Source organism: Pithys albifrons, chromosome 6, assembly GCF_047495875.1.
Source record: "Pithys albifrons albifrons isolate INPA30051 chromosome 6, PitAlb_v1, whole genome shotgun sequence".
In the NCBI taxonomy this organism is placed as follows: domain Eukaryota; kingdom Metazoa; phylum Chordata; class Aves; order Passeriformes; family Thamnophilidae; genus Pithys; species Pithys albifrons.
Window position 1 is genome coordinate 32,450,999 of NC_092463.1, and position 26,428 is coordinate 32,477,426.

Consider the following 26,428-nt stretch of genomic DNA (forward strand, 5'->3'; position numbering starts at 1 on the left):
TCATGTTGAGCTTCCTGTCAATTAGTACTCCAAGTACTATGAGTAGCTCCTTTGTCAGATCCCTTGTAGAATAAGGTAAGACACAACTGGGCTGATGCAGGTGAAATCTATCAAGAAGCATCATGTCTGTTTACACAGCAAAATTTGAGGATGACTTACACTTGTCAGCTGAACAAAAACAGAGCTTCATGCCTTCCCATCCCCATAGATTCTTAGGGGAGCAGAGGCCAGCAAAATCAGGGAGAAATTCAGAACTATGTTCCACATTTTGTGAAGTAACATCCTGTCTTCAGTGACTGGATTACGTTCACATTCTAAAACTGACGGGGATCAGCATGATTGTTAACAAGGGCTTCAAAATTTACTCCTAAGTCCTATAATTGTCCTAAAATTTATAATTGAAGTGAAAGATTGCTGGAGTTAGAGGCTAAAAATATAAGATGCCATTCATGGATAGTTTAAGTTCTGTTAGATTGACAATTACACTGGAGTAAGGTGCCACCTTCCCACCCCGCCACTCCCCCACACCCTCCAACCACTTGACAGTACTGTTGTGTAAAATACAATTTGTTCCGTCATTTTTTTACCTGCTCAAGTTCCTGGTATGAGGGTTTACAGCTGTGATGTTCCTCCTTCATTTTCTGGCTGGAGTCCTTGTTTTCCCATTTAACAAATGCTTTTTTGCGGCCTAGAATTGGGCTTGGGAAGGTGGATAGTGGAGCTGCCTGGAGAAAAGGATTTTCTCGCATCCTATGTTCTTTTTTCTCTCTTCGCTTACGAGATACATCACCAGCCAGCAGTACAGGATCAGTCTGTATAGCTTTATGAACGACAGCTGGTTTCAGTCTCACTGAGATTTTCTGAGCTGAGGAACCCATGAGCATAATGGTTCGGTCCTTGCTGTCTTCACTGTGTTCCACTACTTCTCCATTAGGAAATGTGAATGATCCTTCTTCTTGTCCTTTAAAATACATATGGTAATCTGAGGCAAGGTCTTCTCCCAGGAAAGGAGAAACAGGAGGCATAGTAATTAAACATGATTTTTAAAAATAAAACATTTATTCCTTACTGATTTTTATATTCATTGCTCTCCAAAATAGGTGTCATTAGAAGTTTCTCAATGTTGTCCCTTGGAACAACTCTTTGCCCTGTCTCAGTGAGATAAATATGGATCAGTAAGAAGAAAACAGGTCTGCCATCAAGGTCAGCTAGAGAAAAACCTTGAGATGGGTAAGAGGTTTTATATAGACCACTTATATCAGTGATTGGGCTGGAAGATTAAACCTGGGTCCTTGTTCAGTGTTATCAAAACATAAAGCTGTAAGATACAACTTGTCCACAAAGATGAAATAATGATTTTTTTAATTTTGCCCTGCTTTTTATAAGTCATCCTAAAATCTTTTGCAGTTAAAAGTAAAAACAGAGGGAGGGGTAGCCCACAATGTTAGAAGCCATGGATAAAATATTTGATTAAAGGATTTTAAAAATACCTATTTCAGTAATTTCTTATTTGGGGAAGGAAACAGAATAAGACTGTTTGTTCAGACATGAGGGGAAAGAACAATCAGTCCAAGAGCTGCTTCGGGCTCTGGAGAATTAAATGAGGATACAGATGAACAATTCATCTGTACATCTTCAACTAGACTTGAATTCTCATGATTTGGCATGATGTAGTGCTGAGAGGTACCACATTCTGATGCACTGGGTGATGATGGATGGGGTAACAGGCTACATTTCTATCTCTATAAGCATGACATCCCACGAGGTGGTTATTACATAGTGCTGCAGCCATTGTGGGTACAGTCATAGAGATGCACATAGTGTCGAGAGAAATTGGCTGCACTGAGCTGCATGAAAGTGCCAATAGGAAAACTAAGCTGGAATCCAGCAGTATGACTCTTAAATGCAATACAAAAGATTGATAATTAAAGTGTCAGGAACCAGATTTGAAGAACATTGGGTAAAGGTAAAGAGCAGGAGAGAAATTCAAAGAAAGTGAATATAGAGAGAGTTGGAACATCAGTGCCAAAAGAAAAACAAGAGTAGCCTGGTTTTTATTCAAGGACAACAATTCCTCCTTTGGAAGCCTACACAATATGAAAAATTTATACAGTTTGTTTGATATAAGGAGAAGAGAACAGGGAAGTGTAGCTTTTTCATTTCTGAGTCTGTGAAACACAGACGAATGGAGAAGAGTTATAGATTCAGCAACTGATGTGGAAAAAATAAAGACAGCTCATGGCTTTCCTGCCTCACAAATATGTAAGTGAACTGACTATAAACTCAATATTTTAATCAGAATTGTAACAGTGCAGTAGTCAATGTTACAACAGTGCTAAAAAACAAGACCTGTTTGTCACAAGGTGAGAGAGTTAAGGGAACCTGCCAACTGTTCAGATCATGGCGTCTAGCTCTCATGAGAGTCTGGCAGAATATTTACTCCTTTTTTTTGTGGAATTTATTTACCATACACTGTGTAGTGTGACAAGAGATTTCCCAGAAAGGGAGTCCATCTTTTTTCAGTCTAGAACTGTAATGGTGTTACTTGATACCAGTTCATTTATACCTACTTCTAGTTTGTGTGTTGATAAAACACTGCAGTTAACTTACAAACCCTAAAACTATGCTGTACAATTCAGCTTTAGAAGAATAAGGAGCAAAGGAAAGATTATCTAGATATTTTGATTTTTTAATGTGATCTTTACTTACCATGGAACTGCTCTTTGACTCCCGCTGGGCAGAGGCTTGATGCAAGAGCAGATGTTGGACTGTTATCTGCAGCTGAAGTTTTAGGTCTTCTCTTGCACTCTATCACAACCAGGTCTTTGCATTGCTTGTGACAGTTCATTCCGCAGTCTGTAAACAAAACAAAATTTACATGATTCAGTCGCTCTGATGTAGCATCTGAGATAGCTTGCACTCTGTGTTGCCTCCCTGGGAAGCATGAAACCTTCTTTAGAGTTCTCTACACACATTACCTGTAACAACATATACCTGGTAAACAGACCAACAACACTGCTTTGCTATATATGTCTAAAACTCCTTTTCATTATGAAGACGCAAAATGGCAACATTCAGTCACAACAGTCTTCTGGCTGTGGAAGTTGAAGAGAAAGCAAATACCTGTACAAGGAAGAAAACTGCAAAATACGTGTTGGGAATGTGCTGCACAGTATTTAGAGAATGTTAGTGTTTGTTCCCAAGAGTCTGCTGCCAAACACTGTGAATTCAGTCATGTCTTGCAAAGCATTAGAGCTGTCATTTACAAGTTCCTTCGTCTTTCCATTTCTTCATCTGTCATACTATTCTTAAATCAGTCTTCTCCTCCCTGAGAGGTCAGATTAAAGGGGTCCATAGGCATAGCAGTGGATCTCAGGATGAGGTTTTTTGCGATTCATCATCAATCATAGTTTAAAATTAACAAAGTATAAAATGCCTTACCTTTGCATCTGTATCCTTGTTTAATGACTCCCCATAGCTGAAATTCAAACAAACAGAAACACTACATATTAATATATTTCTCTGCACAGAAATAAAAATACACTAAAAGCTCTACTATTTTCTGAGATAAGAGCACTTGCAGAATATCTTGTTTTCCTACACTTTTAATGGTAAAGTCAAAATATGAACTATTTTCCTCTTTAACATCAGGTAAACAGAATATTTTATGTGTATTCCTTAATCACAAACAAAATACCTTGACCTTGTCTCTAAGGAACACATCAGCAGATCTGATAGCCCCCCCGAGAAGCTGTGTAGCTGTGGTAGATGGAGAATTCTTCTATCTCAGCTCCTTTATCTGATTCCAGCTGAACTGTAGAGTGGTAGGTCAGTCAGTTTTATTAAATCTTTCTGTGCTTTAGGCAGTGGGCGTGTCATGTGTGTGTCAGGACATGAGTTCTATCAGCGCCATGGAGTGGAAGGCTCTGAATTTGGAAGTCTTGGCTGAGACTGTGTTTGGTGACACAACCAAACACCACAAGGTATGACCCATGTTTAAACAGATATTAGTACTGCCAAGAGGGGTGTAAAGGGTACCTTAAACAGCTACACATGCAGAAGTCTGATGTTCTATATAGCTTCACTGATGTTTTATATAGATCTATTTCTGTCTACAACACAAGTCAGTTATGAGAGAAAAAAGAAAAATGTTAACATAATTTACTAAAAAGCTTACAAATCCAGCACAGTTGTCACAGAAAGTAGGCCTTAAGTAAGTGGTCTCTTGGAAGTTGTGAGCAAAGCCAAGTCCTAATTTGGAGTAGATTGAGCTAGCTCTCATAAAGTAAGCTGTTATTTCATCCCTGCTAATGAGACCTTCCCTGAAAACAAATAAAAAAAGTTGTTTGTGAGACATACATTTTGTTAAAAGCATAAGGAGAATTAAACATATCTTTCTTCCTATTTTATAATAGTGATAGTTTAATGGGGAAAAAAACTGGACTGGTCTCAGACAATTAATCTTGTTAATTACTCCCAAAATATACAGAAGTTTATCTGCAGAAGTGCAGACTATAAGGGTAAATGTAATATCTGCACATGTAATGCAACCTCAAAACTACTTCATAGTAAAGATCTGAATAATCACTATTGTATTTTTCCATGCTTTATTAAGAAAAATTTTCCTAATTTTCTCAAAATGCACATTTGACAATTTTCTGGTTTTAGGGACGACTTTATCTTAGGAAAGTTCTTTAGTAGCATATACTGAATATTAAAAAAAATAGTTCTTTTTCTATTATCTGTTCTTCCTTCTAAATCAGCTTGGTTACTACTGCTGGAAGCCCATGAAGATGTCATTCACAACATATTTAGAAGGTACTTTTGTCAGTTTTGTTTTCACTTCTGTTTGTGCGTGAAGAGGATGGTTTCATCACCCTAATGAAATACAATTTAAACACAAAATCCCCCAAATCCTGCCCAAAACAGATGCTACAAAGTTGATAAGCAGGTACTCACCAGTCCTTTGCCATTACACAAAATGAGAATGGAAAGCTGGCAGCTATCTTTTCAAATTCTTCCTGGGAAATATATCCGTCCTGATCATGGTCATAATTTTTGAAGACAGACTGCACAAGGTAATAGCAGAATAGTTTATAATGAGGATGGCCTGAATTACCACTTCAGAAAGTCCACATTGCTTATGGATTTCCTCTCCCATTTTCTCCCAGTGTCTTGTTAAACAGTGCAACAGTCTAATTGCTTTTTTTGCTTGAGACCAAAGAAGAATTATGATTTCTTGATTTGAAGCAAAACATCAGGTCAACACAGGCTGGACTCAATGCTTCACAGCACAATGACAACTCTTTTGACTTTTGCTTTAAGATCATTTTTTCCAGGCCCACATAAACAGCTTATACTAATGGTTTCAATTAGTGCTCTCAGTGATGATTTCTGTAGCCAAGTCAGTGTAGTTGCCTAGCTTATTTTATCAGCTCAATGTTAGGAGAAAATCATGACAGAATTGTCAAGTAGATACATGTTTCCACTTGTGGAATACACTACTGTTTCTCTCTGGCCCTTAAGGCAAGGAGCACACGGTCAAATTGAGAAATATATTCCAAAACAGCATGCCTCACAATATTGGAAGTGCTTAGAAAGAAGAGAGATGAAGCAGGCATGCAAACTTTTAACTCTCTCTCCCCAGCAGTTTTGGAATCAATCACCTTACTTGGCAGTTTCCCATAAAGTGGGGCACCCAAAAAAAAAAGCAATAGGTGTTTGTAACAAAGCCACTGAGAGGCTTACTGTCAGACTTCACCAATAACATGTTGTTGGAGTCCCTGATAGAAATGGACTTCCTAGCTCCTTGGAAGAGTGACTGAAAACATACAAACCAGCATTCACACTTCCTGCTATCTCCTTAGCCATTTAAAGAATTTCCATCCGTGCCTCATTGGTCACTGATGCTATTTACAGCTAGGCAAAAATACCTATTTGTGAGGACAGAAGTGCTCACAAGCTCAGCACCACTTTGAATGCATTCATTATTTTTTCCCATCCCTGTATCTTTGCATACTTAAAGATTAAGGCTACAACTGATATGTAAGGTTGTGGGATGATGGATAGAGTTAAACCTGGAGGGGATTCAGAATTTTAGGGTAAAAAGCAGCTGCAACTCCCTGGATGGACTGAGGTCGACATGCTCCCCAACGGAACAATAAATATCTGCTCAGACAAACAGAACAAAGTGGAAACTATGTGGCCCCTCTCCATTCAAATCCCAGCAGAATGGGAGAACACTGTGGTACTGAGACCAACAGTACCTGTCTGACGACGGAGAATGAAAATGTTCTGCTGCTGAAGCTAACAACTGTGTCAAACCCCTTCCTCAAGTGCCAGGAACGACCATTACCCCCTTCCCATTAGGTACACCAATCAGAAATAAAAGGTATTTATGACTAGAGCCACTCAAACTCCACCCAAACATAAAGAAAATAGTTAGGTTGGGGACAGGAGGAAAGTGGGAGAAGATTTCCACCGAAACTGCTGGGATCAGTGAACAGACTGAGTCCATCTTGTTCACCTCCAGAGAGACTCTTTGGGTGGGAATTATACTCTACGGGCGTTAAATGCTGCTTTTAGGAGTAAAGCCTTTGTTTGTGCTTACCCCATAGCATATTAGTAAATTGCTTCATATTAGAGCTTGTGCTTTCTTAATATATGTATCAGTAGATTGCTTTAAAAACTTTTGCAGTAGACAGTATCACAACAACCTCTGAACCTTATTAATCTGTCACAATTTGTATTAATAAAAGTGTTATTCCCTAAATGATTAAAGTGAGTCCTTGCAGTTGTCGGCAGTGGAGAACACCTTGGCAGGGCCCACTGAGGGGTCTTCACTCTGCTGAGTCCCCCCTCACAAGGGTGGTCGAGGTGCCCTCCGACCCTGTGAATCTATTGGTAAAGGCTCTCATTACGAAATGCTGACAGACTGTCCGACACCAGGGTCTTGATTTTCCTGGGGCTACTGACAGGCAAAAATCTAAACTCCCACCTTTCATGTGACATAGGTACATGGGCCAGCCTTACTTACATCTACCATCCTCTGAACGTGTTTGCTGATGGTTTTTGGATCAGGTTTCGGGGCCACTCCTGAGGCCCAGTCTGCAACTACTGGTGGTTTGGAAGGTGTCAAAGGCTAAAATAAATCAAATGGAACATCATTAGTACCACATGGAAAGATTTTCAATATCACACTTCTTTCATTTGTGACAGTGGACTATGTGATACAGGACTGCAGAAATGATCTGTTGGACCTGACATCATACTTTTGCTTATTACATAGTATTTCACAGGAAGCTCTTCCCTGAACTGTTCAAAACAGCCATCATTCCTTAAATGCTCACAGTTTGCTGGCAGCCCTGAAAAATCATCATCTTTACCATATTTATGAAACAGGAACAAAATTACCATTAACACTCATGTGTTTCATCATTTGAATCATATAAATTCTTCATTTGAAAGAAACAGTGTCAATTGTCAATTGCCAAAACTGAGACTGATGTCATGTCGCTATACAAGTAACTTCATTTGTCTTTGTGTTATTATAAAACCTGAGATGGTGTCAACTCTCCCATAGCTTAGACTTCATCACTAGCCAAATAATTTATGCTTCACTCAGTCTATAAAGGTAAAATGTTTTCAACTTAGCACAAAATTTTAAAAATAAATTAAATTAATGCAAGAGATGGAATTTACATTACTCATAAAAGAATTCCTTTTGTTAATAATCTTTTGTTAAGAACCCTTACGGCAGCTCGGTGACTTCGTGGCTCTCGCGCATATGAAAGCTCATAAATTTCATCTTCTGTGTAGTAAAGATCAAGGGAGAGCTGAAAATAAACACATTAGTTTAATTCCAAGTCAGTACTACTTTATAAACTTGTTTCTGGAGTGCATTCTTATTTTTGATGCATTATTTTTTAATTTATGTTGCACCTAGAAAAATGCATTTGAGCTGTCCAGGTGTTGGCAGTGATTTGAAATGGGGACAATGCTACATTCCAGACTGCTGTTGCCATTATGTGGAAATCTGTAACACTACACCACTACAGTCATTAGCACAGCAAGTAACTGTAGGCATAATTAGCAGTCAGTTAATACATAACCTGAAAAAAACTCTCTCTCCCATAATATGCAAGTGGTCTATTGCGCAGCTAAGTACAAAAGCACCATTCCAGTGAAACTGTCCGTCATCTCAAATTCTCAGAAAACTCTTGTTTAAACATGGCACACATGACCGTGTTGAGCTAAGTGTAAGATAAGGATAAAAGATGGACTAAAATATGATTAGTGAGAACCGTTACCTGTCAGCAGCAGTTATGTAAAGTGAGAAACATTACACCTGGATAAATATATCAAATTTATATCTTTGCTTTTGCATGTGTCCTGGGTAATAGTTTAGCAAATATTTTACTAACTGGAAGCAAATTCCAAGCTAGGATGAAGAGTGGTGACATGACAGTTTGTGACTACTTGAATAGAAATGCCAGATGTAAATGTGTTACAAGCCTCAATGTATCATTGACAAGTCCAAAGAAAATACAAACTTTTTACAAAAGAGTCAAAATTGCTGCAGTCATATTTATATAAATTAAGAAACAAAAATAAGCTATTTTATCCAATGAATAGCAGATATGCAATAACTTTCTTGTAAACAACTGCAAGAATTACTATTGTACTCATAATAGTCAATAATTGTAGATTCTTGGGGAAATCTTAAAGTAGTTTCTGACACTAAAAAAACACAAGTCCAAACGTTATGCTACTTCTCTCACGATTTATGTATGTAATTACTGATACCTCTTCAAACCGATTTGCCTGCTAATGGGAAAGAATATGATTAAAGGAAACAGACGAAGGAGGAAGACTGTTGGAAAAATCAGGGAAAAACCAGGAAAGTTATCTGTCCTAGAGTATTAGCTGTTCAGAAGCTCCTGCACTGAAATGAAGTATTTGTTTTCATTTATGTCCTGTCATATATAGCTGCATGAAATTGCAACCAAAGTTCTGCATATTTGTAATAGCCATTTTTATAAAACATTATATAAAAGAAAAAATATTTAGAATCATTTCAGACAAAACATTTAAACAAATAGCAGGAAAAAGTAAGAAATTCATGTTGCTTTATTTCAGGCCTCAGGCGTATGTGCTTAATTTCACACAAGAGTGCTCCCAGAGATAACAAATAACCTCAGACATATAAGCATTTTTATCTATTAATTAGCTTTTTCCTGAATCAGGACTTATAACCAGAAGGTGGACTATCTGGGTTTTCCAATCTGAGATACATGTTAAGGCTAAACAAAACTGAGAAGCAAAAAGGTAATTTACTATTTTAATAAAAAGTAGTATTTTAAATTACTAGGAGAAGTTAAAACTATTATTGTAACATACATCCGAGGTAATTTCAATTTTTTTAGTAACATGGCACTGACTAGATATGACTGCAAAAGTAATGCAACAACTATATTTGACTCATGTTTATGTCAGACAGGTTTTTAATTACCAGAAGAATTGGCTAGAGATGTGATATCTTGAATGACTGCACTTTTATGTGAAAGTTTGTGTTTTCAACACAAGGAGTAATTGTATGCAATCTTCTGCCTCCAAGGTGCAGCTAAGGGAGCTTGCTATCTTTCTTGCTATTTAGGCTTTATCAGCAAAGGATTCAGAGCACTTCCTTAGTGAAAGTACAGAGTGCATACTACTACAATGAAGCAGAAATAAACAATTCCTTCCCTTATAGAAATAATTGGAAGCATACTGCTGAACTGGCACCTCTACTCTGGCTGATAAATCAGATAAATCAGTATCACCAGCTTTTTCTCTTCTATTACTGTACATTTCCCCTTAAGGGAAAAAATTCTTATATTATTATATATTCATAATTAATTAATTAATTGAATTCCCTAATTAGTTATTTGAAAGGTATATAAAATTTTTAAATGCAGGTATTTATCTTATCTAACAGACTTACTGTAAGCAAATGAACAAGGTCCATATTAGCCTCCAAGGGAAGTGGCATTTCCTGGAGTTGTATCAGCTCATTTATGTGGTTATACAGAGAGTATAGTTTGTATATGTTAATTTTTTTTTCCTCCAAGTAGTCTGGCATGCCCTCATAAAGTGATATCAAGTCTTTCAGGTGGACCCCAAGGATTGGGATCTTAAAGTTACTGCACTCGTTATAGGCCCGTCGGTAACTATCATAATTTCTGTAAGATGAAAGCAGTTCTGTCATTTCATTAAACACCTAGAAATAAGAAGAAAACAAAAAAAATCAACACTGATTACACTTTCTTTTTTTGACATACAGCACAACTCCCATGTTATTGTTAAGGAGTTTACTCACAATGACTTTTGAAATAGATTTTAAAACTTTAAATGAAATCTGGGTATTCTAGATTTCGTATACCTATAATCTAGGTACTAATAGGTAATTATAGATACTTCATCTATAGCCTAATCTATACTGCTGGTCTCCCTACAATTCCCCATTTAGTCAAATGAAAAGAAAGGTCATGCCCTCAAATCAAAGGGATCTGTATGCAATTAATGCATAAACACAGCACAAGCTCTCTGACATTTACAGAACAGCCATCTTCACTCTAAAATGTGGAATGCACTTCTCTGACTTTCGGGTCACCAGCTGGCATTGCTGGAAAAGTCCTGGCAGAGAAACCCTATGCTGTTCTATGATCCCGTTGCTGTGTGATCAGAACTCATACTGTGGTTCATTTGTGTTTTTAAGAAAACTTTTTCCATGGAAATTAATTAGAAATACTATATTGGGTTTTTTGTAAAGGCCAAATTAATCTTCAGTCTAGCAGTATAAATATTTCCCATGTTTAAAACTAAAGAGGTACAAAAGTTAACATTATACAATCAGTGGACCAATTGACTTTCTTTGGGAAGTTCCTGTCACACCCCTTGATTTGTAAGCTTTACGAACTATGTTAAACCTTAACATGTGTTCTCAAGTCACACCAGCTTTTTTTTATCTGCTCTCTATTAACACTTGCATGGGATTTCCTGATACAAGAAGTTAATCAAATGATGTACACATATGCAGTCTTTAAAATTACAAAATTTGAAAAACAACATGTTTCTAAAATAACCTTGCTAACTGGTTTTTAGAGATTCTGAGAGCTGTAACCATTACCACTGGGAGGTCACACATTAGATCTACACTCCAGGTATGCACTGTTCATTCAAGTTGATCATACTGTGATGAAAACATGCTCATTAGATGTCTATATGAAATCTTTAAGATCTAAGACAAAATAAAATAATAAAGTATCTTATTCTCTTAAGTCACATCTGAGGATTAAAAGAAATCTTAGAGAATCTGTAAAAGTCTTGAAGAAAGGTGGAGTTGGAAGAATTGTAGAAGTGACTGGTGATGTAGAGATGAAATGGCAAATAAAAATTCTTCAAAACCAAAGGAATTTTTGTTCTGTCTTTCCATCTTACCCAATGAAGTAAGGTTGATTTCTGTACAAAATTTTATGAAAAAAAGTTAAAGATTATCTTATTTATAAAACATAAAGAAGCAATACCAACCTTAATTACATCATGAGGAACACATGAGCTCGTTTCCTTGAGCCTGGAAATGGAACTGTGACAGAGACCTCCTATCACTGCCATTAATGTATTGAAATTCTGCAGCTGGTGGAGCTTCTGTGTTGACATACAGAAAGTCAGTATTTATTATTGAAAGGTTTGAGTCATTCAACATGCATGATCAGATTTACATTTCCTCTATTTTCCTACTCAAGTTTTACAAGTTTTGTGCCATTTGACTTCATGTATTTAAGTAATGAGTTGTGATTTTACTGGGTGTAACATGAAGTTATTCTACTGTTATGAAATTTGCAGATACACTAAGTCTTCAAAGTACTTCTTCACTCCTTCTCACTCTTCCTAGAGTCCACCACAACTAGGAAACACTGCCTATTATCTTGGTTATGACTGCAGGTCAATTAGTATGCAAAGAATGCCCATAGGACCACAGCTCTGCTTCTATCCAGAAAGGTGTTTCTGGTGGAATGCTTTTAATTACAGCCAAAACCACACGCTGATTCAAAAGCAAGTCGAGTTTTTCAGTGAAAATAATTTCTTCAGAATAAATAGGAGAAAGTCCTGCTGCCCTGACGCTGCATTTTCTGAATACTTGGTATGACAGCACAGCATACACAAACACGCATATGGTGTGTGTGAACCAGAAGGCCAGTGCCAGCACTGCAGTTCACTCTACAGTAGTAGCATAGGAAGAGCAGAAAAAGGACTATTAAGTTATATAAAGGTATCAGAGAAAGACAAAATAAACACCAAACATGTCAGATTTTAACTGACCTGTGCAACATGAATGAACTTGATGAACACTTCAGCTCGAAGCTGTGGTGTTGGTCTGCTGAGAACCATTAGCTGCACCCATTGAGAGATACCATTGCAAAGAGAAATTGATCTTTCCATTGTTGGATTCTCTTTCACAGAACTATTCACAATGTAGTTCTGATAATCTGAGAACTTAAACAAACAAAAGAAGTGCAAATGAAAATTCACGTAAGTTTCATGTACTTCATGATCTCTGTGCAGAGGTCTGCTTTTCCAATGAGATATAAAAGATGTATTTCATACCTTAAAAATCCATAAGACTGAAATCTTTCCTTTGTAAAAGCTTTTTCAGTTCACAGCAGAGGCTTTAACTAATTAAATTAACTGAAAGCTGCTTTTTGCCACATCTCAGGACCCTTGGCTCTTATAAACCATAGGATGAGCAGAACTAGGGCTTTCAGCTTCAGTGGCTTCATAGATTCACTGAGTCTAGGCTTCTATAGGGAATGTTACACTGAATTTAAAGTGTAATCTTGTAAGTCAGTAATATTTTAAGGGACTTCAGTGTTCAGTCTATGTAGCTAAGGCATGCTTCTACATTAAGTTACACTAACACAAAAAGCAAGTTCAATGAGATTAATATGAAACTGAGATAAGACCATTAAGAAAGAGGGCTAGAGATGCCTTAATATTTTTAATACAGCTTGTGAGATTCTCTTATTTAACCAAGGCATTCTAAAATTATTCAGTAGATACCTGTATTTGATCTTTTTAAGCCATTAGCTTTTGTTGATGCAATTTTCATCCATTCTCTTGGTTTATCCATTAACAAAAATACATAAGAATTTGAATCATCAGAAAATGCGGCACGGGATTTATACATTTATTCTTTAGTACGACCACTAATACCAACATCTTACCAAAACATTCATAGCTGTAATAGACAAATATTCCTTTCTTATGGCCACAGGAACATGCTGAATGACATTGATCCTTAAGGAAATGTCATAAATTGTCAGGTTGTTTTTCGTTTCTTACTCTCCCTCGCTCACTTTCTTGCAACTTTTTAATTTTTTTCATCTGTTTAATAAGAACTATTAACACTTTAAAAGCATATATGACAGCAGACACCTCTGGATTTTTTCCTCATATTAAATTAAAAATGAAAGAATAATTAACAGTAATAAGTAGAGCTGTCTCGGAGATGACATAGTTCTTCCATCACAATTACTGTTTGAATTTTGAACCCCAGCCAAGTTTGTCTGGATCTTAAAATTTAAGCAATTACTCTATACAGATAGATAATTTTGCAATACCTGACTACTTAATTATAGACTTCATAGCAGTTTCAGTACAATTATGAATCAGTTTATATTTTGTTCTCAGCAGTCATCTTCTTCAGAAAAAAATTTCAATGCTGAAGAAGTTTATGTCTAACCTGCTACATAAAAATTTTGAAATAATTGTGGTGCACAAATTTATTAATAAGGTAAGCTGTAACAAGATTGTTAGTGGAAGATATGGTCAAGAAATTCAGGTACGTAAATAATGCAAGATTCTATTATTGCAATGACTAACTTAAGAGCCTCAACAGGAACGCAGAATCGAGATTCTTACAAAATAATGTAGCCTCTCTGTATATTTTATGACTATAAATTAAAACAGTTTCCAAGCACCAGCATATCTGCAGTCATTACTCTGTGAACACTACTCCATTTTAATTTGCTGCAAGATACATGTTGTCTCATGGAAGATTTTGCTGTATGCTGGATATGTTCATGGGATCAAGTACTCTTTTCTGACTTTCAAATATCCAAACCTTTAAATAGTTATTTCTGTGACTAAGAACATTTGCAGCTTTTCTCTGAGTATATGGTGCCATGTTAGAAGAACAAAAGGATTCTGTGGCTTAGCATATCATTAACACATTTTGTAAAGATTTAATTCATAGAGCTATTTCTTAATTTTTTTTCTGATCTAAAGTCTTGATCAACTCAATTTATACCAAAACATGCAAGAACCCTGCATATAGAATGCATATATGTATGTAACTTGGAACCCCATGACACATCACACTCTGACTAAAACCATATTTGTTATACTCAGTAATCATTAATTACCTTATATCTGCACAGAGTTTGAAAATATTGAGAGTTATATAAGCTTTGCATATTATTACTGCCTACAGGCAGCAATCTGTGCATGACTTTGGCTCTACAGCTTTTTGAATATAACACAAAACAGTCATGTACTGTCAGCTCAAAATAAAGTACACTAACACATGACAGTGAAATCTTCCCCATCTATTGAGAGACCCTTTCCTTGCAAGGGTTCATCTTCAATTGTAGTGTCACACTTTTATCATCACACTGGCTTTGCAACCATCTTAGATTTTGGTCTCTAACATTCACTTTTCCATGTGTGAATTGTATCAGGTTTCGATAGAGGTATGTTGTAGCATACAATGATGTCAGTGAAGCCAAGGTGCACAGGGAAGTTTGCAACTTATCAGCTACAAACATAGCTTAGAAAACAAATCAAATGAAAGCAAACATAAATGAGATAAATCCTTAAGAATTGTTTGTATACTTGAAAGCTTGTCTAATAAAATATTTTAAACTACCCTTACATTAAAAAATGGCATTTTCCAAAGTGCTTTCCTATCTCTAGTCTTCACTTTGTCATGCACAATCAAAAAAGGCAAGCAGAGTCCAGGAGACAGCTTCTACACAGTCCCTGCACAAGAATGCTGCACTGTTCCCTACTGCCACAGAAGGTTAACACTGTAGTGGAATATTCCAAGTTTCCTTCATCCCATTTCAGCCTGATTACTGATTTGACTCAAAGGAGGCTACTTGTTTCTATGCCCAATGTTATCACTTGTTCTAACAAAAAGAGACTCTTGGGAGGAAGATCTTGGATTTGGAAGAAGGTGTATTTCTCTTCCTTCTAACTGACCTTGCCCTGGCTCTGTTTCACAGTTCAGGTTCACTCTCGCTCTTTCAAATGGCTGTAGCAAAAGGGTATGTACTCAAAGTAAGTACCACTAGCCTCCTTCAACACTAGTAAAACAAAAAAGAGTTTGGACACAGACTTAGCTTGTAAACAGTTGTGCAGCAGAGTTAGTCTTTCCCATGTTTGCTTTATTTTAAAAAAATAGATAGACAAATAGATAGACAAAACTAAATCACTTACTGATATTCTTCTGAAAGACTTAAATTCAAGATAGGTAAGGTGGTCTGACAGCTCCTCTGGCTCAAGGTGATCAAAAAGAAGAGAGACTTTCCGTTTCTTACTGGTGTTGGCCTTTACACGCTGTGTCAGCTTTCTAGACCAATCCCTGGAATTGCTTTAACAACAGAATTACCATGAGTTATTTTCTGAAGAGCAAAGTTTTCCTCTTTCCCTAATACAAATGTAACATTGTTTTCATGCCTTGCTGCATTAAAAAGGGAATTATCAAAATTTCCAAACCACAAGCTCCTTTCCTGCATTAGAGAGTATATGAAAAAATATTGTCTTTATTATATTGATGTAGCATATTAGGTACAATACAATTACATTACTAAACAGCGTGAGAGTCTATACTGCATTTCTAGAACAGCAGTCTGTAACCTTGTCTTCATTGAACACATTCAGTGCCCCTCCATTTGATAATTCTTACAGATTTCCTTGACCAGCCTCTGACTATGAACTGTCCCCCCTTTGTTATTCAGCCATGGAGTAATGAAATTTATTTGTATTTTAAAAAAATCATCTTTCATAACCAGATATAAAATGTATGCCAAATTCTGCTCTGCGTTAGCCTGTGCATTTCCACCCAAAGTATGAATTCACACTGTTATGGTGTCCCACAGAACTATCTTACTCTCATATCACAAAGTCCTTCCCAAGAAAAAATTATGTGATGTATAGCTGTAGGATTTATGGACAGGACAAGCATTTTATAACTAAAATCACATAAAACAGTATCAAGAATCTGACAATGTAATAATCTATATCCTCACTTACTTTTGGTGCTAAAATATACACACACTATTTTACCATTATCTGTTATCCAACCAAATTGTTTTCTCCTATATGGCTTCAAGTGCTCTCTCAAAATCATTAGGCCTCCAGAAATTTTCTAAGTTCCCTGGATAGAGTAAATCTTAGGTAGCATAGAGAATCATGTCTATGCTGCAGCTAAACTCAACCTAAGTCATTCCTGCAAGGCATTCTGTTCCACTACATAAGTATTTCATCTGTAATAAAGTGTAAACTCTTCTAAGGACAGATAACATAGGGTTTATGAGAAACATTATATTTAAGTAAATAAAATTCACAGAAAAAAATTTGTTTTCTGAGCATATTGAGACTTTGGCACTCACATTTGAGATGTGTCAATTAGACGACAGTGTAACTCCTCACCATTAGCTCTAACCAGCTCTTGAAATTCCTCCATAGTCGTGGATAGTTTAGCGTCCATTTTGAACATAATCCAGAACTCTGTAATCCAATACCTATTGCACAATTAAAACACACACATACATGGACACACACAAAAAAAATGTTTTATACTAACATCAGTAAGGCTGAAATTTAGATATCTGCTCCTGTTCACAAGCTGTATTTCTTCCTGACCGACCTCGGGGGATAAATCTCACTTTTAGATGCTTTTGCTAGGCTACCTGGATTTTATCAAAAACCAAAATTTCAAGATTAAAAACAAGTTAGAAACTACCAGACTTAATACTGTATACCACCACACTACATATAAGTTTGCAATAAAGTCAGTATGAAAAATTCTAGTGTCACTATAAATCTAGATAATATGCAAGCTGAGTTTTTCTTAATGAACTTTTAGATTTTATATATTCCTTTAAAACTCTAAATTATTTGGTCTGGACATCAAAAATACGCTATAATAGTCACAAAAAATTACTTATTAAATCTATTTAATAGTTTACAGGTGATTCAGTCCCACATGCACAATTTCAATTCCTTTATGTGACTTGTCACTCATTGTGATAGGTTGACCTTGGTCAACAACCAAATAACAAATCACATGTTCACTCCTTCTTCTCCCCTGGAGCAGAGTGGAGGAGAGAACAGAAAGGGCAAAAGTGAGAAAAATGTGTGAGCCAAAATAAAGATAGTTTAATAACTGAAGGAAATAAAAAAGCAAGTAATGCAAAGGCAAACATTATCTCACACAAGATGCCCAGCCAGTATTCAAGCAACAGCAACTTTGGAATGGCTATCCCCAACTTTTTATTGCTGAGCATGATGCTGTATGGCATGAACATTCCTTAGGTCAGTTCAGGTCAGCTGTCCTAGCTGTATCCCCTCCCAACACCAAGCTCATCCCCCATTATGAGAAACAGGTCTTGAGGCTGTGCAATCACTGTTCAGTGATGGCTAAAATGTTGGTGTGTTTTACTCAGAGATTCAAAGCACAGCATCATCGGGGCTGCTATAAAGAAAGTTAACTCCATTCCAGCCAGACTCAGGACCCAGTACTAAAGCCCCATTATTAAAATCAAGACTAAGAGTTCTGTCAACCGAGCTAGTCCTGCCCAGGCAGAGTCCCTTTCCACTGTGGATGAAGATAAAGTTCCCATAATTCACTAGAGGCGTATGCTAAGTAAAGCAGTCTGGGTTAATCCTGCCTCGAGCAAAGGCAAACCCATCCATGAGATTGTTTTTGCTCAAAGACCAAGATACACCTAGGAAGTAATGAAAAAAGATGAAACGACCCAGTGTGTGCCTCGAAGAAATTTAACCTGGAAATAAAAATAACTTGTTTTCTGAGTTGTATGTTGCAAGAAATGAACCACCAGGTGAAGAAAACCTGAGCTGAACCAAAGGTAGTGCCCAATAATTGCCTGCTTTTCCTGCCTGAAGTATCCACCCTGATGGACTAAAGTCTACCAGCTGAAAGAGTAGAAGACAATCCTAGAAAAAACAAGGACTATTCAAGCGCGAGAAATAAGCTAATATAAGATATGAGTTTAATGTCATATAATATAAAATAAGAAATGGATACTGTGGTATTTTATTCAAGCGCGAGAAATAAGCTAACATAAGATATGAGTTTAATGTCATATAAAATAAGAAATGGATACTGTGGTATTTTTGGCCTTAGTTTTAGCTAGGCCTAGATTAGGCCTTAATTTTAGTAGGCCCAGATAGTAGATTAGCGGGGATAAGCATCATCTGACTTAAGCAACCAAAGAAATATTTCATATTATTTGATGTCCAATCAGGTACAAAAGGAGGTGTAGGAGATGCCTAGCTCTCTCTTTTTCCTTTCATTGCCAGGTGCTGAGGGGACCTACTACCACTCTGCTGGGAGCAAGAAACCTCACCACTACTTACAGCTGTTCTAGTTCAGGAGGTAAACTTTTTTACTTTCATTGTTGGTTCTCCTCTCTTGCTGGGTGTCTCTTGGGAGGCATCTTTTGGGGTGTTTTGTGGATCTGGGTAGTGAAATCTGTATTACTGGTTGGGCAATTCAGTGTGGAGTTATTTGTTTTTTCTTCCTACCTTTGAATATATTACATTTGGCTTTTAATTTTCTCTCTTCTGTGTAAATATAAAAGGTTTGCCATTTTCAGTTTTAGTTCTAGGTTTTTTCCCTCCCTTTTCCTCTGGGTTGTGGGGGCTCTGACTCTGTGGTTGGCATTTGGCATTTTGCCAGCTCAGCTGAACAGAACATAAAAAAAATCTGTGCTTGTTGGAAAAATGGAAATGCACATTCTTAGGGATGCATGTATGTATGAATTCAACTAGAAGCAAAAATGTTACCAGATCTCATACAATACCAAAGCATTCTAACATAACCAATAATCTGCACTGATATAATAAAATCATCACTATTTAAAACAAGTTCTACTTTTCTGTTACTAATTATTTCCCATTTTGTGAAAAATCTCTTAGAGCTGCATCTTTTTTTCCTTTCTTCTGTTTTCTCTAAACTGAGATATAAAACCTTACCATACTTAATGAAGAAAAAAAGTGTTCCAGGATCATTCCAAGTGACTAAATAGAATTACTAGAATTACCTACCAAATGTAATAGAGTTTTGCTTAATATAAAATTGTCTGCAATATGCGACTTCATTTTTAATAGGCCTATATAATAATATTGGATACAATGCTACCAGTTCCTGAGCAGTGTCAATTTTCATGGATGTTTAAGATGTAGATTCACACAGATTCAGTTCAAAATTGTGACCAAAGAACTCACACACTCACTTAAACAGATCTCAAAGCCAGTTGTGGGGGCCTTTTTGTGTAAAGCTGCTGAAGTGCACCTTGGAAAGCTAAGCAGAATACTTGATTCTCCCTTTAATGTCAGCTTAAAATATGCAAAAACATATATGCCACATGGATGGCTACAAACTAATAGCTACCAATGAAGAATATACTTACCTCACAAAATAGCATATCTTTACACACATCATGGAAGAGTTATTTTCTAAAGCATTAAGATAGGTAGATAAACTGTTAAGGAAATCCACATCCATTCACTATGAAACAACATGCTTGATACTTCCCAAACTGTAAGCAATAGAAATCTTTCTACTGATGGCATTTTACACAAAGTAAATATATATAAACCAAGGATGTTACCGAAGTTCATTGTAACTATGACTACTATGAGTAATATTAAAGCAGTTGCCCAAGTGTTAAGTAGTGAAACTATTCTGTTTTCTACATATGTTTCTTTGCAACATGCCTCACAGTTTGTACTAAAATTCGTGCCCTTGCACATCTCATTCAAATTTCAAACAGTAATAACAAATTTATCAATCACTGCATTTATGAATAAATCCTTTTCAGCTAATTACAATTCACTGGACCTTTTAAAAGAAAGATGCTATTTTCTTTTAAACTTAACCAGTTTTAAACATAACTAGTTGTATACAACAATTGCAGAACAAAATGTGACATGCCTCTCCATAGTAACCTCACCTGTCTAGCTACACAAGTTTTCACTTGACTTGCTGTGATAACTGGAAAGAAACACCCATATTTTTAGTCTATTAACTCTATAAAACATGTTTTGATATTGTAGCCAATGCCTGTTGAAGACATGGAAAATCCATTTGGAAAATGTATTATGCATGTCTAGATTCTCCTGATGTAGATGACACACACATTTTCACATCTGAAAAACAGAATTTGATGAAAACACCTTGTGGATCCTCTCACAGCTTCACTGAAAGTAACTGCAGCCTAAATCTACTGCAACTGAGGGGACATGCCATCCCCAGTTTAAACACCCATACTGAATGCTTACATTAGCCTGACTACAGAACTGGGGAGGTCTGAGTAAGTTCCCAAATATTCTGAAAGGCCCCAGTCTGAACGTCTGAAGTTAGACAATTTATAAATAATCTATAACCACCTAAAATAACTCTTGTCATTTAGGATATAAAAAATGGTGATACTGGACATTTGCGAGGTCTTGCAAAATACAAGAGCCCAGACTATCTGATCCATTCAAAACTGTCTTTAACTTTCAATGTCTTTACAGGGAGCTATAGAGAGCTAAAAACCAATCTTGCAAAATACAAAAGTCTGACAAAAGTCTGAATCACTTCTCTGACAGTAGAAAATGTTCCATCTCAGAAAGATTTAAGCACTAACTTTCTTTCATTTCCACAGAGCACATAAGCCTAAGTTAAATGCAACACTACACCACAATTGTAGCTCAAGACACTTGATCTAACACTTGAGGTTAGTGAAGCAGCAGGACAGCCAGAATCCAACACTACAGTAAAGTTCTGCTGTCAACAATGCTGCTTATAAATGCCTGTAAGACATGGAGTTTGAGGAAAGAAAGGATTATCTAAATCAAATTGTCCCAAATTGTCTGGAGATTCTTAGAATGACAGATCTTCCTGTACTGTGCTCGTCTAAATAGCAGTGAACACTCTGTAAAGCTAAGAAGACAGGTAATACATTCCAGAATTAAAAATTCCTAAGAAAGTCTATTATTATCAATATGATCCATCAGCCACATTATGAAAAATCTAGTGAGCCAGAAACACACATGTATGAGTCCAGGCAGTCACCTCAAAATGGGAAGAAATAGAAAGGAAAGGTTTATGATTTATTTCAGCGCATTGCAATTTTGAGGGTGAGAGAAATAATTTTTGTTGAAAATTTTCATGTCCAGATGATACTCTTCTTTGCTCTTTGACTTGTATGGAGGACAGGAAGAGAAACAGATCTGAAACTTAGGCCCAGCTTTACAGAACCTAACTGAGGTTTCTGCCATCATCTAACACCTGCTATATATTCCCTCTACAGCCCATACATGGTGATTTATCCTACTTTAAACCTGAACTGGAGTTTCATCTTTTTGCTCTGTGTATGACAAGTTAAACCAAAATACACACAAAAACCCTAACCCTAAACTGAACAAACACACACCATACAATGAAAAAATGTAAAGAATAAGTATTTAATTAGTAGTACAGCAATACACCTATAGATTAAATATCCTCTACTTAGTCATCTCAAACTTATCAGCTATCAATATTACCTTAGCAGCAGGCGAATATTACAAAGGATATAGATCAATGAGTTTCTGAAGCATGTCTGCAGAGGAGATGACAAACTGATGCATGGTAATAATTATCTTTAGCAGCTGTTTGTTTTGATATGCATTTCCTTCTAAATCTGAAAGAAAAAAAAAAGGAGTGTTCATATTGAAATCTTGCTATACCTCCATCAACAACTTATAAGAGGCTTTTTCAGAATCCTAATTCTAATTAAGTCTGTTCATGTATGCTATTTCAAAGATAGCAGTAACTTACTAACTTAGCAAGTGCATAATTTTTCTGATGAGAGCTATATAACTACATTTCACTACCAGGTTTGGAAGATCCTTAAAAAAAAGGAAAAAAAAATTTAAAAAGCAAGCAAAAAGTATCAGTGTCTCAAAAGCATTGAAAATATCCAGATAATTATACATAATGATCTAAGCCCAGCAGTACACTTAAATGCTGAGTTTTAGGCATATGCATATAAACTTTGATACAAATTAATGAATTGCAGAGCAAACGAATTCAGTTACTGATTCATATTGGTCAGTGGCATGATGGAACTTATTAAACAGAACAGTGATATTCTTAAGTGAGGCTTTTTGTGCAAATGACACACATAACACTAAAGTCCACGCACAGGTTAGGATCTATACGTAGATGCCCATGGAATGAGATACAATGTACGCAGGAAGCCCAGAGGTTAACCTATGCATACTCCCTGTGTCAGACCTAAACGTCCTACACATCTCCTTCAACTATGCATTATAAGGATTTCAGTTGAACAAGTTTTTTAGACTACATCTGTTTTCTAGGTCATGTGGACTTTTTTTCCATATTCTGAAAAGATCAGGAAATCAAATGTAGCAGAACACTTAAAGTTTCCGTTTCTACAACAAAAACTTTCACTATGAAAGTATTTGCAAATATTAACTGATGAATATTTACAGCCTTCTATAGCCTGTCATGAGAACCTAAGTAGCTTGAACTGGAATTAGACACTCTTTAAAACATAAAAGAAAATTTGTCTTTTTGAATAATTTTAAATAAATTAACCTCTACTGAGTTAAATGTAGTTACCTTTAAAAAAAGCAGTAACAGGAACAAGATAAAGAAGCAATGCACAATAAGGCAAAATGGAAGAGGGATATGAAACAGCAGATTTGCAACACATAAAATGGCATCTATTACTTAGAAAGGGGGGGAGAAGTTGCTTTTAAATTGCATATCACCAAAAAGAAACATTAAATTTGGCATGTTTTCAAAACAAGATAATCCTCATTAGTTATTCAGCAAAAATTTCTATGCCTTTCTACAGGAAGGTACAGAATGTGAAGAGAGAACCCCAGGGCCCAGTCCCTTCCTTTTGAGCAATACATTGGATCTTTGGTAGAAAATAAACCCTGATTTCCTCTAGATCTGTCTTCTCCGTTCTTCATTCCACAATGGTCCCCTTTATAACTATACTCTCCCCCAAAAGTCTTTCATTCTCTTCCTCCTAGTGATGCCATGCTTCAAGCTATCAGCTTTAAGCTCACCCATGCTTAAAGGTATCAGCTACCCAAAAGCGATATATGTTGTGGTTGACTCCAGGTGCCTGGCCAGAAAGCAAATCAAATCAAACCAAGTCTGGGCTCACACACAGCTGCCCCTATACCAATGTGGGCACCTATCTGGATGTCTCTCGTCTATACATGCAATTCTTTGAGATTCCTGTCTGGATGTCTTTCTTCTACACACACTTTTCTTTGAGGTTCCTGTCTTCCCTTCAAATTTAGTTTAAACTGGCAGACAGGTTGACTTCATTTCACATAAAAGTGCTGTAGTTTAGTAGGAAGGCAACTCAGAATGGCCTGGAGTTGCAGTTCACAAGTGAAGTTATGGTTTTAGCTGACTGTTTGAAGACGTGAAAGCAGAGGACCTGCTGCATTATCATATAACTGATGTGCATAATTTCACTCTCCTATCAAAAGCACAGTCAGTTTGGAGGAAACTCAGTACAATAAAAAGTCTTGAATATCTTATTACATCCAGCTTCTCAGGCAAGAGAAAGAGAAAAATCCCGATCAGTAAATTCTGGCAGAGCCTGTGAGAATATGCAGCAACCACTCAGCACTCAGGATGAGAATGTTATGCATCAGGAGACTTTCAACACTGAACATGAGACACCATTTTCTGAAGCTGCCTTCTGCAATTGCACTTAATTGTAAGAAGCAATTCCGCATCCAGCAATACATGTGAGGGAAGGTCTGCCTGTCTTATAGCCCCATAAATGCGAGCAGTGTAGACCCCAAGGAATAAGAAGTTCTTGATATGTATTTTGGCTTATGCTACAAGTTCTCAGTTTCATAGCATGAACCAAAGCTTATGTATTCCTTCTTTGTGTTCAGAGGTAATTTCATTTATTAATTGAATAAATGAGCACTGAATGCAAAACAGCACATTATTCAGGTAGAGAAGTGGGAAGTTTGCAGAGGAAGGCTGGGACATCAAGAATCAATACATATTCAGGCCTTTAGTATTTGGCATTTTGTACCAGTGTCTTCAGGAAGACTAAAATTATTTTAGGCCTTGCACACAAAGGTCTGTATCAATATTCATCCATTTTACAAAACTTGGTGTTCTGCCAGAACCTCCATTCAGCAGCTCCTGTTTAATCAGAAAAACAGTTCAGTATATGCTTAACTTGGAAACCAAATGGCTATGTGCACACATACTATTACAAATATACAGCTGTAATTAAATCACCAGCTTTTCATAAGCGCTTCATAAAATAAATTATTTCCAGATGACAAAGACAAAATATAACTCTCTCTTCTAGAACTTTCACTCTGTGTATTCCAAAATCCTCTTCTATGACATAACACAGGTATCACTCTGCACCAAGCTACAAATTGAATTTCTGTCTTCTAGAAGTCTGTCTTCCATTTTACCTTTTCATTTTGCAAGGATGCAGAGAAAAACAGTATGCTCTGCCTAGTATTAGTAAGTAGATCAGCATTTTTATGAATTTTCTTGCATAATATAAGTGTATTATTGCTTCACCACATCCAGCCATAATTATCTTGCACCAGAGGCAGACATCATTACAATGACATGTAATTATTTTGCATATATTAAAGCACTACTAGGTTTTGAGCTATCAGTTCTCTCACCCAACTAAAAGGCTCACCTCCACAAGGAAAAAACATTGTATTAGTGATGGCTTAAAAACAAAATAAACACTTTGCAACACAAAAAAAAATATTCAAAGGTTACCAGTACAGTTCAGCACTGAACAGCAAGCCTGTGTGGAACTGTAGCAGCAAACAATTTTACAAACACGCGCAGTATCAAATATTTGATGTCATTTTCCTGCCCAATTTTAAAATGAAGCACTTTTCAACTACATACACTATGATAAAGCAATTGCTACTAAAAAAGAAAAATATTGTGTCTGATTCCTCTTCCATTGGCATACAACAAATTCATAATTCAAAAAACCCTAATGGGCCTTAGGTGAAAAGACACTCCAGCTCAGTTTCAGTTTCAGAGCTGTCATTGGATCTTTCGCGTTGCTGCCCACAAGGTCACTTCTCTCTTTGGAGAGCTAACCTGCTAAACATAGCTGTAGGTAAGGAAGTAACAAAAGGTGTGGTAAAGCATCTTTGTGCAAATGGTGGAGCCAATAAGAGGGCTTTCCTGACTGTTGCAAGAGTGCCTCTGTCTGCCTCTGCAGCATTCTCTTAAACCTCCAGCAGTTTTAAAACTTTGCAACTCATTTTCATTTCCGTTTCTGTATCTGTTTCTAACCACACAGCCTGCGAGCAAAACCACTGAGTGAACACTAAATAAAGTGGAATGGGTGTGTTTCAGTTAGTCAATCTACCTTAAAAAAGCTGCAAAATACTGCACAAACCTTAGCTTTGTTACACTGCAACAAAATACAAATAATCAACTGGTTGCATAGTTTTCCTCTTGTAAATTCCCTTACTGTACTAAGATATTTAATAAATATTCTCTGAAAAAAACCAAGAAATCATGAGTTGCATATACTTATCTAGCATTGAAATCCCTGAGTGAAAGCACAAAGACATTTAATGATTAATACTTTATTATCTATGTAGTAACACAAAGCCACTAAAACCTACAATTAGTTCCATTTCTTATGTGAGACTCAGAACACACAAGGATAAAAACATTCTAACCTAGGCCCATCGGCCACTCTGTTGCATGATCCAATTAGTGACTCCTTGTAATCCATGGTTTACAAATAACTGAAGTATCCTTGAACACTTTAGAGAAACAAATTACTCAAAAGTCAGCAAGTAAGCCTTTAAGAGCAAAACACACACTTTACACCAAGTCCTGATGTCCACAAGTCTGTGGTAAATATACTTAACAGAAGGAATATTTTCAATAGACAAGGTCATTGTATTGAGATTTTCCCTCCCACTCCTGAATGCAATGATGAGGCAATACTAAGAATGCCAAGGATGTCTTAACTGAACTAAATTTTGCAAGAAAGAAAAACTATCTTTATGTCATAAACACTGTCTTTATTTCATA

General features: G+C 36.4%; 1 protein-coding gene across 4 annotated transcripts in view; it reads right to left on the reverse strand.

The window, feature by feature from the left end:
* Positions 1-26,428, reverse strand: part of RASGRP1 (RAS guanyl releasing protein 1) — a 44,067-nt gene that overhangs the window by 4,429 nt on the left and 13,210 nt on the right. For 2 of the 4 annotated variants that reach the window (XR_011698058.1, XM_071558049.1), the window contains exons 3-16: positions 21,911-22,016; positions 19,758-19,820; positions 16,713-16,844; positions 15,538-15,691; positions 12,361-12,534; positions 11,569-11,685; positions 9,983-10,258; positions 7,755-7,835; positions 7,037-7,141; positions 4,960-5,069; positions 4,178-4,322; positions 3,442-3,478; positions 2,710-2,856; positions 588-994 (exon numbers count right to left, since the gene is read on the reverse strand). Coding sequence is in view for 3 of the 4 variants with exons in the window: in XM_071558049.1 (XP_071414150.1) it covers positions 588-994; positions 2,710-2,856; positions 3,442-3,478; positions 4,178-4,322; positions 4,960-5,069; positions 7,037-7,141; positions 7,755-7,835; positions 9,983-10,258; positions 11,569-11,685; positions 12,361-12,534; positions 15,538-15,691; positions 16,713-16,844; positions 19,758-19,820; positions 21,911-22,016 (2,054 nt within the window). In the remaining variant the exon portion in view is untranslated. Of the gene's footprint in view, positions 1-587; positions 995-2,709; positions 2,857-3,441; positions 3,479-4,177; positions 4,323-4,959; positions 5,070-7,036; positions 7,142-7,754; positions 7,836-9,982; positions 10,259-11,568; positions 11,686-12,360; positions 12,535-15,537; positions 15,692-16,712; positions 16,845-18,702; positions 18,714-19,757; positions 19,821-21,910; positions 22,017-26,428 lie in introns of those variants that run through there. The other 2 variants (XM_071558048.1, XM_071558050.1) reach the window with 2 other exon arrangements.